The sequence below is a fragment of the Penicillium malachiteum genome (genome assembly GCF_028827825.1).
Source record: "Penicillium malachiteum strain IBT 17515 chromosome Unknown utg000004l:1.0-4883003.0:1.0-4884900.0, whole genome shotgun sequence".
Taxonomy (NCBI): domain Eukaryota; kingdom Fungi; phylum Ascomycota; class Eurotiomycetes; order Eurotiales; family Aspergillaceae; genus Penicillium; species Penicillium malachiteum.
In genome coordinates this window covers 1,567,883-1,584,310 of record NW_026643097.1, presented here as the reverse complement: position 1 = coordinate 1,584,310, position 16,428 = coordinate 1,567,883, and the positions used below count along the sequence as shown (strand labels likewise).

The 16,428-nt window shown below is 46.0% G+C and overlaps 6 protein-coding genes across 6 annotated transcripts; 3 read left to right on the top strand and 3 right to left on the bottom strand.

The window, feature by feature from the left end:
- Window positions 1-58: 58 nt before the first annotated feature.
- Window positions 59-2,272, top strand: N7483_008743 (uncharacterized protein; the record flags this gene model as incomplete). Its single annotated transcript, XM_057092170.1, has 2 exons — window positions 59-793; window positions 854-2,272. 2 exons carry the CDS (start codon window positions 59-61, stop codon window positions 2,270-2,272), a joined length of 2,154 nt encoding a protein of 717 aa, XP_056943344.1.
- A 956-nt stretch (window positions 2,273-3,228) lies between these two features.
- Window positions 3,229-4,113, top strand: N7483_008742 (actin cortical patch SUR7/pH-response regulator pali; the record flags this gene model as incomplete). The annotated part of the gene is made up of 3 exons (XM_057092169.1): window positions 3,229-3,245; window positions 3,377-3,779; window positions 3,832-4,113. The coding sequence occupies 3 exons, from the start codon at window positions 3,229-3,231 to the stop codon at window positions 4,111-4,113; spliced, it is 702 nt and encodes a 233-aa protein (XP_056943343.1).
- A 400-nt stretch (window positions 4,114-4,513) lies between these two features.
- On the bottom strand, window positions 4,514-5,499 carry N7483_008741 (uncharacterized protein; the record flags this gene model as incomplete). The annotated part of the gene is made up of 2 exons (XM_057092168.1): window positions 4,514-4,725; window positions 5,019-5,499. The coding sequence occupies 2 exons, from the start codon at window positions 5,497-5,499 to the stop codon at window positions 4,514-4,516; spliced, it is 693 nt and encodes a 230-aa protein (XP_056943342.1).
- Window positions 5,500-8,094: 2,595 nt separating this feature from the next.
- GbpA lies at window positions 8,095-12,203 on the top strand (the record flags this gene model as incomplete). Its single annotated transcript, XM_057092167.1, has 5 exons — window positions 8,095-8,595; window positions 8,692-9,115; window positions 9,267-10,562; window positions 10,630-11,373; window positions 11,434-12,203. 5 exons carry the CDS (start codon window positions 8,095-8,097, stop codon window positions 12,201-12,203), a joined length of 3,735 nt encoding a protein of 1,244 aa, XP_056943341.1.
- A 290-nt stretch (window positions 12,204-12,493) lies between these two features.
- On the bottom strand, window positions 12,494-13,852 carry pre2 (proteasome core particle subunit beta 5; the record flags this gene model as incomplete). The annotated part of the gene is made up of 6 exons (XM_057092166.1): window positions 12,494-12,829; window positions 12,896-13,005; window positions 13,074-13,122; window positions 13,184-13,339; window positions 13,416-13,523; window positions 13,721-13,852. 6 exons carry the CDS (start codon window positions 13,850-13,852, stop codon window positions 12,494-12,496), a joined length of 891 nt encoding a protein of 296 aa, XP_056943340.1.
- Window positions 13,853-14,709: 857 nt separating this feature from the next.
- N7483_008738 (Eisosome component PIL1/LSP1 family protein) lies at window positions 14,710-15,675 on the bottom strand (the record flags this gene model as incomplete). Its single annotated transcript, XM_057092165.1, has 2 exons — window positions 14,710-15,096; window positions 15,169-15,675. The coding sequence occupies 2 exons, from the start codon at window positions 15,673-15,675 to the stop codon at window positions 14,710-14,712; spliced, it is 894 nt and encodes a 297-aa protein (XP_056943339.1).
- Between the last annotated feature and the right edge of the window lie 753 nt (window positions 15,676-16,428).

Below are 16,428 nucleotides of genomic sequence, written 5' to 3'. Positions count from 1 at the left end.
TTATCTACTAGTATCTGCATTTTCCCGAGTGCCGACCCTGGAGGTCTTTTGTCTCATCATGCCTCGACTGTTCAACTGGGCATGGTTTATTGCCGCTATCGCTCCATCAGTATCTGCGGATTTCGTCTCAACCGATTACGATGGATATAATGAGGGTGATTTAGGACATCGACCACATCTGGAGTTTCAATCCAGTACGGAATTTGCCCCTGTTTTACAAGCCAACATATGGAACTATAGCGCCATCTCGTCAACTGGTTCACATATATTTTTGAAGCATGATGGGAATGACACGATCCCGCTTTCATCGCCACTTATCCTCGATTCGAGAGATTTATCCGCTATTTATATGAACCGCACATTTGAGAATGTATTCGGTACTCGTATCCAGGGACACCTGGGAAGAAAATACCTCACCTTCTGGGAAGGACAGAAAGGCGATGGTATTGGAGATGGATATGGATTGGTATTCGATGATACCTACCGTCTGGTGCATAAAGTCTCAGCGCAAAATTTGAGAGTGCATAGTGATTTGCATGAGTTCGCCTTGACAGAAGACGGAACCGCGTTGGTGACTGGAGTTGACAGAAAACTTATCCACGGATCTGAATATGATCGTGCGTGGGATATTCCACGCTCGCTCAGTATCTTAGATGCTGCTTTCCAGGAAATCGATTTGGAGACGAATGAAGTGCTGTTTGATTGGCGTGCACTGCAACACATTAATCCTATGGAATCATTTGAGCCTCGTGCAAGCGGCTGGGATGCCTATCATATGAACAGCATTGAAAAGGTTAGAATAGGACAAAAGCTGCTGTTACTTGTGTCAGTTCTAACAAAGTGATTTCTTTAGACCAAAGCAGGAAATTATCTGATCTCAATTCGCCATACACACTCTATCCTGCTTATCGACGGACAAACCGGTGATATCATCTGGACTCTGGGCGGTCGTCAAAATGACTTTGTCGAGTTACCCGGTCGTAATGGCACCGAAGATATGGAACCAGTGTTATCTATGGCATGGCAGCATCATGCACGATTTGTCCCCGGCACCGACGAGACACAAATTACTCTATTCGACAACCACGTCAAGGTCACCACACACGGCGAATGTGATTCTGAGTGTTCGCGCGGTATCCATTTCGCTATCAACGACAAGGTTTCTCCACCAACTGTTCAACTCCTCGGCGAATTCCAGCATCCAACACGTCTACAGGCTCAAAGTCAAGGAAGTGTTCAAGTTCTCGGCGACGGAACCGGCACCGAAGATCTCGGCAATGTATTTATTGGGTGGGGTCGCTGTCCCACTTTCACAGAGCACAGCGCTACAGGTGAAACAGTCATGGATGTGCAGTTCTCGCCGTGGCACAGTCGAGATATCCCCGATGCGTTGGATAATTACCGCGCTTATAAGATGGATTGGGTTGCGACACCGTGGTGGGATCCCTCGATTGCGCCGAAGAATGGATCAAATGGTGAGCTGCTTGCCTACGTCAGCTGGAATGGAGCCACAGAGGTGGCTAAGTGGGTTGTACGAGGTATTCAGGAGGGCGGAGTGTTGAACAGTGAGGGCACAGTCCTGGCAACTTCGAAACGAACTGGTTTTGAGACGAAGTTAGTGCTTGTGGAGGCTGGTGGAGAGAAGAACTGGCAGTATGTTTGGGCCGAGGCTCTAGATTCTCACGACAATGTTCTTCGTAAGAGCGAGGTTGTGGAAATCAAGCCCGAAGAATTGGTGGTTGCGGTCGATACTTTTGATGAGTTTGACACCACTTTTGCTCACATCCTTGCTGCAGCTGAGCAAGAAAGCGCAATCACAACTACAATCACAACTACAACCGCATCAGCAACAGCAACAGCTACCACATCAACAACCACAACCACAACCACAACTGCAGCAGCAACGGCTACCACAACAGAAAGTGCTCCAGCGACAGCAACTCCTACTCAGAGATCGAGCCCGGAGGAGAAACATTCAGGATTATCAAAGACTGTCCTTGTTTTATTGGCAACAGGCCTTGGGGTCGCCGGTATGGCATTGATAGCCGCTGGTGTATTCTGGTGGTACCGCAGAAGGAACTACAATCGTCTGGACGCGGGCGACTTTGCTATGGAGTCCGACAAATTTGCCCTCGATTCTGCAGACGAATACAGTGATAGCGATTATGACGATGATGAAGGGCGTCCCGCTGCTGGTTATGACCGACCAGCAGGTGATGATGAAGAAAGTCAAGCACTTGTTCCGAAACAGCATGCAAAACAGCCCCGGTGAGGGTAAGCATAACATGATTGCATTAATGAAATAGCGTTGCATGTGCGTCCTGTATACTAGCATCAAGCATTTGAATATCAAGCCATTAATTAATAACATTTGAAAGAAACATTTGTAAGTCATATTCTCAGCTGTAAGGAGTGATTCCACATAACCTGAACTTTCGGGCATGGCTGGCTAGTTATAATATCAGCCCACATTCCTTTCAATCGTTTGATTACTAGTACTATGTAGTATGTCTGCAAATTGAACATATTTTAGTATTTGAATGTACCTGCATCACATTCAATTCTCTATTTAGGTGTTGGAGAATTTCGGACCTAGTTCGTGCGACGTGCCTCCATGGCAAGGGCTGCAACATGCACATTGAATACAACCACCGTAACATTGAAGACATCCACGGAGATTTGAGAAGCACTGACATCAGAATAGCTAGATCTTTTCAATATCAAGATTTGAAAGACGTAAATAATAACCAAAGTTTTAATTGATACTTTCTTAGTGGGGCGTGCAATGAATCGGGATTTGTAGCGTTGAACGGCTCACGTATTTGCCACATCTGATCTCATCGAAAGATTTAGCAATAAATAAGACCAAAAGGCTCCATAAGTCTGGTATCCGATCTGTGATTGGCAAATCACATTCCCGCTGAGCTTCAATATCATATACTGCATTCCTAGGAAATCTTGGAAATCAAATTCTCTTTCTAAATCGAGTAAATGCATTGAAAAGTAATATCAATATATAATAAGATAGTTCTCAATCTTCCGAATAACTGAGTCTCTTGGAGGTTGTTTTGAATAAGTTGGATGAAGCTATCTTAACTATTGACTGCTCTTCGAAGCCCTCAAGTATGATTTGTTTCCGCCCTCTTTTAGGAAATATTTTCTCTCTTGTAGCTTTGATATTGCTTCTTCTATGCTTGGTTGCTGGTAGCTCGCGCCAATTTCTACCAAATGCACCGATCTTCAGAGTATGTGACTAAAAAAGAAACTGCTTCAAATGTTATACTAAGTTTTCCCTCTCTAGGTAGATACATCGCAATTATCTCTGAAAGATCCCCCGGACCTTTTCAATGTATACCTAATGTTGTGGATTCGAAAGAGAACGTGTTCTCGACGATGCCTCAAACACAACGACAATCCAGAGGACAATCACCTCGTGCTCAGACCTAAACCCTCTTTCTCGCTTTGACCCCGGTGAAGCTCTTCTCGAAGCCATCAGTGAAAGTGGCTCTGTCTCTAAGACCGGCTGGCCTAGCTATCTTAGCGATGACTTCATCGCTTTGGCGCCTTCGCGTCAGGCTATGGCAATTATGTTCGTACTAGGAGCATGTGCTGTCGGCTTATCAGTTCTTCTTCGCTTGGGCACCGTTCGCTATATTTGGCAGCCCATACGACCTCAGGATCATTTAGATGGTGTTGAGCCTCCTAGCTACCCTGGATACCCGAGACAGCCATCCCCTTCCGAAATACCTCCGTCCAAGTTACAATTGGTTACTTTCATAGTGAGAACCATCTGATTGAATATCGAATTGATATGATGCTAATCTGCAACAGTCTAGTACCATTATCCTGGTCATTGCTTCAGCCATTGCCACTGTGATCTCTACACAATTCGTCTCTTTGGTGGATAAGAGTGGAGATCCTGGTATTTCAGCTGCGTCTACCAGTGACTTCCTGGGAATGGCATGGACTACTGTCGCAATTCAAATTTTACTCACAGGTGAAGCGGTCATTTCTCTCCTTCGTTACCGTGCTCGTCATTGCCGTTGCGATTGGGAGGAATTACCCGCTGCTCCAGGACCAGAGAGCAAAAGGCTTTTCTCTGGACACGACTGAAAAGCGTACATACATACTATAGGGTGGAAATCTTGATTCAAACGTCACTTTTCTCGTGAACTTTGATTTTTGATGTTCTCATATTTGTTGATGAGTGTCCTTTTGGTGCCTAGTAGACGATTGGTTTTGATCGGCTACCTATACGGTCGTGCCGCTTATTTCGAACTTTCTTATCCAACTTTCAACCTAGGTAGATGATAGGGAATGAATATAAAATAAAATATTAGTATTGACATATTGAGGATTCGTTCAGTAATCTGCGCCCGCATGTGGGTAGACACGGGGGAAGAAAATCGATGTTGTGTCGAATACCAAGCATATGCGTTAAATGAGATGAATTCAAAAAGCATTCAACTCATCTAAAGACAGGAGGCGAGATGTATGATACCAAGAGGAGCATTCAAGCGGCCAATTTGGGCTCCCTCACCATAACCGTAAAGACTTCTTCACCTGCGACTCCATAAAGCTTCAAGTTAAGCTTGAAATCCTCGATTGGTTTCCATCCATACCGTGTATAAAGTGCTACACCCTCGGGAGTGGCTTCCAGATAGATTCGAGCTTGGAGCGCATCTGCTTTTCGATACCCCATTCGAGAAGTGCAGAGGCGAGGCCCTTTCCTCTGTGGGAAGGGAGTGTCGCTAGAAAATCAAGAACTATGTTTCAAGTTAGCTCAGCCCTTGATACATTGCGTTAATTATGTCTGAAAACTTGAAGTCTAGACTGGTCTGATCTGTGGAGACTTATCGACTCCACTCTGATCACTGATCAGTCCGAAGAGGATTGATCGATGAATGAATATATGTGGATACCAAAATTTGTAGCTAGGCATGGGGACCCTCTGTATAAAAGGAGGGGAGGAAAAAATGAAGGTCACAACTTGAAACAAAATATTGAGATGAACTAACCGATATCTCTTTCGTCCAAGTATTTCTTCCTCGCCTGCCCATATAATGCACGCGACGCATTATAGAGGTCCTCGTTCATCGGTCTTGGAGCATACTGCAAAGGCGTCTCAGCTGCAGCTGCCAATTCATGTCCATGAGGGCTCAGATGGACGATGTGTGGACCATCGCCCAATATTTCAGGGATGAGCCATCTAGCATACGCGACCACCTCAATCTTGAGATTATCAGACTCGATGGCAAGGCTTGGGTCTTCTGATGTGCTCAAATTCGGATCCGAATCCTCGATTGCAGTAACATGCAGGCTTGGATTAGCCAGAGATTTTATGCAGTTCAATGACTTGTATTCTTTCAGCACTGGCAGCGAAGCGTTGGGGAAGATAGCAGTACGGGAGCGGCGACTCTGAAAGCTCAGTACGTTGACTTTGTTCAAATCGGGAACGTCGGACTCGGTTGCATAGCGTATATTGTGCTTTGGTGACATTTTGAGTGTTTTGATTTGATCAATATCTTCTTCAATTGGATGCCCAGGTGAAATAGAGAAGAGAAATTTGTTGACTCCATAAATTTGTTGGGACTAATTTGAACTGGCACTACTAGTACTTCGGCGAATTCAGCTAGTAATATGGGCCCCGGGGCCATTGATAAATTGGAGTCAACCACTACTGTGTAACTACGTAATATCAATAGCATCATGATTCAAGTTTAGCTTTACCCTTCAGCTACACTGTATGTATTAGTAGGTACCAGCCCTATAGTAGATAGTATCTAAAGTGAGAGATAACTAAAGTGAGAGATCACTAAATTGAGATATATTTAAAGTATGTAGAAGTTTCAAGTGAGAGATAGCTAAATTAAGAGGGATATATCAATTTATGTTTAGTCGTCATAAACAAAAGAAAAATCTAGTTTATTGGACCAAGTGCTGCAACCCAAGTAGAAAAAGAGGTCTACTTGCATCCACCTGGACATTCAAGCTGATGGGGAGTAGGTGGTCGGTCACCTGTAGGTACTACTTGGTAAGTACTGACAACAGGTGCATTCTGGCATAGCATCTCCAAGGCCTGGAACAGTGATGCATTCGAGATAGGGGCCTTGCCCGGCGATGCAGTTGCTGCATCTTTTATCCCTTGTCCTCGCAATACCCACCATATCCCCAAATCGAGCCTCGACATTCTCCTTTTTGTTGTCAACATACTGGTGGAACTGATGAAGAGTCATTCGACGGGTGTTTCGATGTATTGGAGCGCGTTTTATCTCAAACTTCTTGAGATTCCAGATCAACGTGCCTTTTCTTCCCGCGGCCCTGCGGCCCTTTGCCAAAAAGTCTTTATCGCGAATCCCGCTCCAGTACAAGAGGCTTGTTGGGATCCCATGGTCTGGGGAGTTTGATGTTGGTTCCGCTTTGTCTTTCGTCTGCCAAAGGCTTGTTGGTATGGAAGTATGACTTCAAATTCGTGAAAGAATGTGAACAAACCTATTTAGGCCGGCCTGATTGCTTACAATTTGAATCTGACTCGATGTTAGGACTCGGATAATTTTGTTTGCTCTTTAAATGTTAATCGAGCTTCCTACCAAGCAATCAAGTGCTGAGTACATAGCTTTCCCAGTTTAGCTACTACAGTCCTGCGTGAAGCGCGGCTTTAGGACTTGTAATAGATCCATACAAGGCGGCAAGCATATGTAAACATTTGAGAATCCAGGTGAGTATACACAAATGTGCAGTGACCATATCTGCGACTCGGGGTATCATCCCTCAAGTGCAGATTATAGAGATCATTAAGCAGAGCCCTGGAGATCAATGGTCCCCAGTAGTGAACCGGCACACACCTGGGCAGTGAGACATATCTTCAAGTTCCGCAGAGCCTCAAGCTCTAGGGTATTCAAGTTCCAAGGTTTCAGTACTATAAGACTAATATCTTTTTCGATACCTGCGCCGAAAGACTTAACTCGTACTTAGTCTTCAAGTTTACAAGTTAATCCGAGTCATTGCCAAAACTGGCATTAGATGAAATTATCACCCTCCTATTAGGTGTGCAATGGTACATACTAGTCTCATAGCTGAGGTAGTAGACTTAAAACTTGAAGACCCAGTATTTCTATGTACTTCTAACAATTTTTTAAAGACCTTCCAAATCTGGAGGCCGCTCAATTCTTCCATCTCAATCAGCCTTGCCTTCATGAGTCATTTTTCGTTCAAAATTGCACTGCATAAAGTCTGCCTTGTGGTTGTGTTCGCCAATGAGGGGCTGATTTGTATTTGAAACCCAGCTAAGCTCTGCTCCAAATCCTCAAATCAAACTTGAAAGCCAACAAAATTATGTATTGTCTAACGGTAAGGCGGAATGTGGCGCTGTCAATAGATAAAAGTATTCCGAGTCTTCATAGCCACGTTGTTCTGCATGCATGGGTACCCAAAGGAATGAAGCGGGGAGGTTGAAATGACGCCGTTCATGCATGACAAGATAGATAAGATACTAACAGGACATCTGGAGGCTCAAACAATCCAAATGTCCAGAATTCCCATCTATCTCTACTGAACCAAGATAGCAAGCCCTCTGAAGATTCTTAGTAAACCTAGTATTCCGACCTCGAGATCTTAAGTGGTGGGACTTGTCACACAGAACCGACCTTTTACCCCTCTTAAAATACCATCTGTCTCAAATTTCATGCAATACAATGTATAAGTCCTGGATTTATCTCCCGGCATGTGGAGTGAAATGCAAATAACTGCTGACGTGGAGTCACTCAGCGGCAGACCTCGTCATAAGGAGCGGGGTTTGAGCTCGGGGGCCGGATGCTTCGCCGCATTCATATCTAGTGTGGTTAACGATTTGTCAAATGTAGAAGCAGAAGGATCAACTTGCATAAGCCTGCGATACCAAGAGAGATCTAGATCCAATCATTAAATTACCAGCCGCCATGCTGTTCGGCGACTCGAATAGGCAACTTAGCGGCTCAACAGTACTGATTTCCGAATTCACCACACGTGCACTAGGCATCAGGCTATATAATCTGATCTTTCCGTGGCTTTTGTCTGATTATTATTTTATTTGTGATTTCTTCTAATACGACCAACATGGGTGAGATCGCATGCAGTATACCAACGCCTCCGAGCAGTGATGATGCTATGGATAGTGGTAATGACCAGCCCACACCTCAGTCTCTGCGAGATATAATCGAAGCGGAGATCAGACAATATGCATTCAGACATGAGATTATCCTGCCTAGCCCATTTAATACAACTCGGCCTCTGCAAACCCCGTTGGGGGAACTGGACGAAAAAGAGCTAGGGCATCTCCGCATTCATTCCTCACGACTTCAAACAATGCTGCATAATGCAATCCAGTCCGAACTAGCTTGCTTAACCACAACCGGATTCCCTTCAAAATTTTCTATTGTTTCACCAATATCGAATCTTCTCTTCTGGGATGAAACCCAAAAGGAGAAGTCCACTGAGAATGAAGAACCCTGCAAAGACGATGACGACTGTAGTATCGACGGCTGCGAATGTCATCGTGCAGTTAAGCCAAATGACAATGAAAGCTCCAAGGAGACTCCAGAAAAGTCTCAAGATCAAGTACAGCCATCCTTGCAGAAGTTGATTGATTTCAGATCATGCGATGCTGTGTATAATCATCAACTCGGTTGCTTGGTTGCCAACAATCAATTACAGAGCCTAGGGTCTATCATCGGCGATGAAGATGATCCTAACAAGCAACATCTTGATATTGGTATCAATTTCCCTCACAACTTGCATTGTATCATTCAATATATGAATGGCGAGCTACCATCATCAACCGCGCAAATCCTGAGACTGGAAACTCCCGCGTCGAAGATGATACCGGTTATTGAGGCTTTGCAGAGACGCGAAGAGCTGCCATTATGTGAGGAGCTTATCCATGGTGATCAAGAAACTGTGCCGCGCGTGATCTCTAACGAGATGACCGAGTTCATCAAGTTACTGGGAGAGAATGACGCTCGAAAGGTGTACGAGAGCTTGCAGATTTCAGAAAGGATTGAAGATGAGGTTCCATCTACTATAGTTGATTATTTGCCCGCGCTCAATAAACGAGTCTCATTGTACCAAGAAACAACAGGTACGTCCTTTTGGCTATTCGCAGGGCATTTAATCATGTTTCCTTTTGCTGACAGACTATCATTCAGGAGATCTTTCGGCAGAGCCTTCAGGAGACGCTTCAGGAAACTCTTCAGGAAACAATCTGACATTGAGCCAACTACTCATCAAAGCGTTTTATCAAAACTCTAGTCAGAAAGTCCTACTCATTTGTCCGTCTGAAAAGATTGAGGGCATCCGCAGCCAGCTCGAGAAGACGAACATTCCCGCAGATGATATCCATACCCTAGACAAGGACGCCAAGTATGATTTGTCTGAGCTGTGGACAACGAATCCTTACCGTAACAACGATCCCCACTTACTGGCTCGCCATCAAATTGACGACTTGAGAGTTCGGTCCCATAAGATGCAAAAGGAAATGGAAGAACTGGCAGAAATCATCAAAAGCCCTCTCTCCAATAGCTCCAAAGTGCTGGAGTATCTATGCCAATCTGGAATTGTTGAAGCCGATCGCCACTTCCACGCATTTTGGGACACCGAGTTCAATGGCAAGATCGAAACAGGGACTCATACCGATTTTCCCCTTTCTCAAAAGTACAAGTTGGTAGCCGCTTGGATTGCTGGAAAGTCAATTGATGATCTCCTCGAATACACTACTCCAGCCCAATATCAAGATATATGGGATGCGGATGAAGCAACACGAAAGACTTCATACGCGATTTGGGAGTGTGAGATCCGACAGACACATATCAAGAAGCTGTTGAAAATCCTCGAAGATTTCAGCGAATGTCAGCGAGAGCTTAATCATTATGTGATAGAGCACTCAATGCGAGTTTCAAAGGTCCTCAGTAAACGCGTCATTCTCTGTGCTGCCCAAGATATTGCCGCATGCTTGCCTCAATTATCTTGCATCAAAGCGGATACAGTTCTGGTCCAGGGGGCAGACCAAATAGATGAGGGATTTCTACTTGCCGCGTTGCCGGAAAATACATCTCGTCTCGTCTTGATCAAAGAGCATCGATCATCGCAAGATGGAAGTCAGAAAGATGGCGAAAGCTCGCATCCAGAGCCAATCAGTAGCTCTCTATGGGTTAGGCTGGAGACAGCTGGCTTCCCTGTCACCAACTTCACCTGGCAAAAGAAAGACACATCTGATGAAGCGAACAAGGATGAATCAGGTAATAAGAAGGAAACGAACAAAGAGGTTGCTGCATTGGATACCGCGTTGGAGAACAGCGGGGCATGGAAGAAATTGCAGGAAATGGTAGGTTTGGAAGAAGTGAAAGAACGGGTTCGGCTGTTGCATCAGCAAGCCAAGGTTAATGCACAGAGAAAGTCTAAGGACCTCTCTGTGCATCCAATCTCTCTAAATGGAGTCTTTCTTGGTCCACCAGGAGTCGGCAAAACAACTGTTGCCGCACTCTATGGTCAGATTTTGGCCGATCTGAAGCTGCTTAGTATAGGTAGAGGTAGGAGCATTGACCACTTGCATGCTATCTTTTTTAACTCTCGTACTGACTTGTACGGGTTTTGCAGTGGTCGAAAGATCAGCCCCTTCATTGATTGGAGAGTACATTGGAGAAACGGAGAAATTTGTCCGCGACGCTATTAATTCTGCTGAAGGAGATGTGCTTGTCATTGATGATGCCTATGCATTCTGGGGCGGACGACAAGGCAGTCACTGTTTTCACAAAGCTGCCATCGATGCACTTGTCACTAGTGTATCGAAGAATGGTACGAAAGATCAGTGCATTCTCCTTCTTGGTTACGAGCATGAGCTTTCTGAGATGATGCGACAGGCCAATCCAGGATTGCAGAGCAGGTTCCCCCTTGAGATGGCCTTCAGATTTGTAGGATATACCCTGCCACAACTCGAGGATATCTTGGATTTGCAACTCAAGAAGGATGGATATTCACTAACGGATGAGGCGCGGTCTGCTGTTCTTGCTATGATACGGCAGGCGATGATCTCTCCTCGCTTCGGAAACGCTCGTCATGTCCAAACACTCCTAGATACCGCATACTTGTCGCTGGGTAAAAGAGCACTGGAAAATCCAGAACAGGATCCAACGATCCTGGAGCCAGAAGACTTTTCGAAGGATTGGAATCGAGTTGTTGATGCCGAGACGGAGTGTAGAAGCCTATTTGAAGGCGTGGTTGGGTGCGATGCGCTGATTGAACAGCTGCTCGACTATACACGGATTGCGAAGAAGGCAAATGAGCGGAAACTGAATGCTCGTGATTACATCCCATTCAACTATGTTTTCCGAGGGCCTCCAGGTAAGCAATGTTTCCACACGCAAGACGATACCCGACTCAGTCAATACTAATGATGAGTAGGCACCGGCAAGACGACCACAGCACGCCGAATGGGTGAGATATTCTATCGAATGGGCCTTTTGGCTACATCCGAAGTCATCGAATGCTCAGTCACCGACATGATCGGCGAGTACGTCGGGTCTACAGGACCGAAAGTCCTGGAGGTATTCGATCGTGGGCTGGGAAAGGTCCTCTTCATCGACGAAGCATACCGTCTCTTCCCAGGACCAGACCAGAAGGGCAGTTTTGCTTCTGAGGCAATCGGGGAAATAGTCGGCGCTTTGACTAGTCCCAGATTTCAGAATAACATGGTAGTGATTCTGGCTGGCTACGGACCAGGCATGGACTCTCTTATTGCCTCGAACCCGGGTCTGCGAAGTCGTTTCAAGCAGGTCATGACCTTTGACAGTCTAAGTGGCGAGCAATGCGCCCAGTTGCTGGTGCAGGTACTCAACAAGCAAGGAGTATTGGATACGTCGCCTGTTGGTATTCCGAAACATGCAACACATACGGACTTGTGTAATCTGTTCACGGCCCTATCGAAAACAGAAGGCTGGGGAAATGCTCGCGATGTCAACATGCTGAGCGAGGATATCACTTGCCGGGTGATTCTGCAGTCAAGCAGCTCTGCTGATCCGTTGACTGTTAGTCGAGATGTGATTTATGAATCCCTGCTGGCCTTGGTTAAGCGCCGCGGCGGTCGCCAGTCTGGGCCTATCAAGCCGCAAAACAATAATCGTTCTCAGTCGGCGCTTGATCGCGCTAACCAGTACGCAAGGAGTCAGTTCTAAGGCGACGAACGAAATCCACCTGGGCATCCTACGTCACGTATACACGGGATTGGAGGTTTGCACGATACTGTTGTTCGTTAGCTAGGTTGTCTCTCGGGGTCTTTTTCATGTACATAGACGTTTTCATCGCTTCTGAAGTCAATATACCAGCCTTAGAGCACGTTATGTTCAACACTGTACTTGTCAATTCACTAGTCGCATCAAATGGAGAAGAATTCAGGTATTGAAATAAGAATCACGTTAAATCCTAGCATCAGAATAGTACATTCATCGCCCAATCCTTTAGCCCATTACAGCTCCGATGTAACATTGGAGAACTCGCCCTGTTCCAGCTTGGTCTTCCAGAAAATGGGATTCATATCATCGAATCCGTGGTGAACCCATCCTTCTTCCTTAACGTGGTATAAGTTGATGAAACCACCAGAGTAGGCATCACGATGCATAGCGGCCAAGATGGCACGACGACCAAGTGCCAAGGCCTCCTCCACTGACAAGTCGTAGCGGTAGTTTGAGTCGAGCACACCGTAGGCGAATGTCTGACCGGATCCAACACAGAACAGGTTACCTGGCAGGCGGGTGCCGTCCGAATCGATGTAGTATAGAGCGGGACCTTCTTGAGGAGTGACCTATGAGAGATAGCTATTAGTTTCTGCAATACAAAGTATTGGCGATACTGTGACAAAGGTACGTACACCACAAAGCATGGTTCCCATACTGAGGCCGTAGCCCTTGTAAGCATAAGTCAAGTTGGCAAGAATCTTGGATGCGGCAGCGACAGTAATACGGCGCTTGTGTCGGATTTCTATTTCGATCAGTACTAGTTATCTGGAGTTCTTCTCTCATTCTCGGCTGTGATATCAATGAACGTACCATGCAGAGTGCACTGCTGACTCAAATAACGCAACCAATATTGGCAATCCTATCGAATCCATCATCAGAATCCGCATCGGGAGCTCATCATAATATCCAGATCAACTTACCGCCGCACCACCAGCCATGGTTCCCAAAAGACCCGGGGTAGGATCATTAGAAGGCTTGTCTTCACCACGGCTTAACCGCGATACAGGAATGACCTTCTTTACTGTCTGACTAGCAATCCAATTTCCAGCTGTTGCTCGAGAATCGGTACACACAATCTATAGTCCGTCGAGTTGTAATCAGTGATTTGCTAAATATCAGGCATCAGGGCAAGCCGATCAAGATGAAACGTACGATACCGCCCTGGAATCGGAAAGCCAGGGTTGTTGTTCCGTGAGCGAGCTTGATGGGGCAGCTGGGGTTGGAGTGGTCATCGGTCATAGCACGAAGGAAAGAGGCGCGCTAGAGAGAGCATTAAAATCCAGCGTTAGCTTTATTCTTTGTCATGGAGCAGAGATTCTGCTGCTAGGAGCTTAACTCCCGTGTTGTCGCTGATAGGCCCAGGTTCGACATATGAAGGGAGATGGATAGTCATTGTATAGAGACATTCCATCAAGAATCGGGAGAAAAGATGCGACACTGTAATCGAAAAGACTCACGTTGTCAACGGGAGGAAGGCTGAACTTGAGGGAGAGCGGAGGGAGGCTCTCGGTGAGGTCCTGTTGCTCTTGCTCTGAGTAAGACTCATTTTGGTGGTGCGGACGAGAGTACTGGGCGACAAGCTTGTCCATGCTGTGCTAATGGTGGAAAAACAAAGAGGGAAATAGAGCTTAAAGGTTGAGGGAGGGGATGAAGAGCAGCTGAAGTGATTGATGGTGATGATGAAGCAGCTCCGGGCTGGAGCTTGGATTCCGCGTCACTCGGGCGCCTATGGTCACGTGAAACGATACCAAATGAACAGCTACAGTGCCACCTTAACCTTGTGATATTGGAGAAAAATTGGTATATTCACAAAATTAAGATAAGTTGAAAGATGAGAGAAAAAGCGTCTGATTTTGAATTCTGTTTATCGAAACACACGAAACTTTGGGTGCTTCAAGTTGGAATTGACATTCAGGGTCTGGCCAGTTGGTTTCTCTAGTACTACTGCCCGTTTATGCTACCAGTAGCAGTGCCAGTGGTTGATGTGGTGGAATATGAGTCCACGAAATAATTAATCTTGATACTAGAATTGGCGATTGGTTTGAAAATTAGACGAATAGAGGTCTTGCATAGTAAGTTTTTGGTCTTGAGGAAATCTCAGGATCTATACCTAGCTACTGGTAGTGCGAGTTCGAGTCCGGCGCTCACATCCATAGAAGCATCCTTAAGCTGACAATGGTCCATGAATGTTTAGTACTAGTAGCAAGACTCCAGGGCTTCAACTTTCAAGGTCGAAAACAATACTAGTAGTACGTATAAAATTTGCATATAAAACAGAATTAATACCCGCGCATTAATTACAGACTCGAATACCCCGATCACCTTTAAACCAATTTGGGCCCAACTAAAAAAAAACAAGAGTGTACACGTGAAAATAGCTGCCAAATTCCGAACTGTGCCCAAAAGAGAAACTTAGAATTGACCTGAAAATCTTTGCTTCAAGTGCCTAAGAGGCCAAGACAGCAGGCTCTCCCCTTTCAATCTCAGAAGCAACATCATCTGGAGGCCCAGTAAGATCGACGCCGTTCACACCGTTCGTCAGGACTGACTCAGTGTCGCCGTTGACACCTTGCGCATCCACCTGGCTCTCGGATGATAGAATAGGGTCAAGGCTTGGCTGCCATGCCCGTAAATCGGCCTCCGCGTCTTCGAGTACCTGGCGAGCCTCGAGCTCGTGATCATAGGCCTGGCGAGCATCACCGGGAACAACAGGAGTATCATCAATGAAGTTAAGCAGACGGCGCGCATGACGAGCCAAGATAATCTGCTTCTCAGCACGTTCGATGACAGCTGCGGTGTGGATATCGAAAGCTTCCTTAAGCTTCGTGCGAGTCTGTTACTGTGTTAGCAGGCAGGAAACACATATGTAATGAGACAAGCTTCGTGAATAAAAAAGACTACATACGGTGTTCGACAATTGCGCCTCAGCAACCAAGTTCTGTGCCTCAGCTCGGACAAGTTCATGCTCCAGCGTCACGATTCGCGTGCTTGTAGGCTCCTTATACTTGAGCTTCGCAATCTCATCCGTAACCTTCTGTCTCTGATCGCGACTCGGCTGCACCGAAGCTTCCATGTTCCGAATGTGTTTCAGGACACCACGGTAGTCTTCCAGATTCTGCGCAAAGCTATCCTCTTGCTCGCCTATCTCGGACAGCATCACACCGAGCTTATCCGAGATATCAGAAATGGTGTCGTCCTCGGTCGATTCACCCCATTCCGAGAGTTGGGCAGCGATTGAGCCCCGCTCGCGACCGGCAGCTTCATAGGCACCGATTGCACTGTTCTCCGTCTTGATGAGCTTTGAGAGACGCTTGCTTAGTTCTGGTTGTTGAAGACCGCGGAAGGTTGCGATGCTGAAGCGGTGTCTATTGCTACTGCCCGAATCGCGATCGCGGCGATTGCGAAAAGACATGGTGCGGTTCCTAAGTAATGTTAGTCATATAGTGGGGGAGGAACTGGAAAAACAATTATTGCTAAAACGTACATCGTGTGTGATGATGGATAATCTCTGTTTTCGAAGGAATAGTTCAGAAAATAGTGTATAGTTCAAGTTTTAATATAACCTAGGGAAAATCCTAGGATCGTGAGCAAGAAAAGAGGGCGAACCAACTTGGTTCAGCTTCCAAGGTTATATGCAGGAGAGCGCCTTCCCATAGATGACGATGTGCCCAACCCTAAAGTGCCAATTCGTGTTGCAATGCATCAGGAAGTCCAGTCCCGGTGGCTATCTGACGTCATGACGGGAGGGGCGGATGGTGAGCTCATGCACTATTCCGATTGCAGTCGAATGCATGACCTATTCTCTTTAGGTGTTCGTGCAATACTCAAGTTTAAGTGGAGGATGAATGATCTAAAGTAGTCAGTGACAGGATTGGAGATCTGGTTCATGGTTCAATTGGAGGAGATCGTCAGTTCTCCACTCGGGTGTACCGATTATCTGATGTGGAGGTTGGTGTTGGCGTTCTTGATAGATCTTGATAGATCTGCGCACAGATGCCTGGAATTTAATCTCTATAACTATACGAGAATTTTAGTAACAGGAGTTCTAATCGTATAGACTGTTCATAGAGAGAAATAGGCTGAGCTCCTGCCTATTGAGGCATACTACGGCTGGGTTGACATGGCGAAATATCATGAAGCTGGATCTAGGATGAAAGCGGATTGG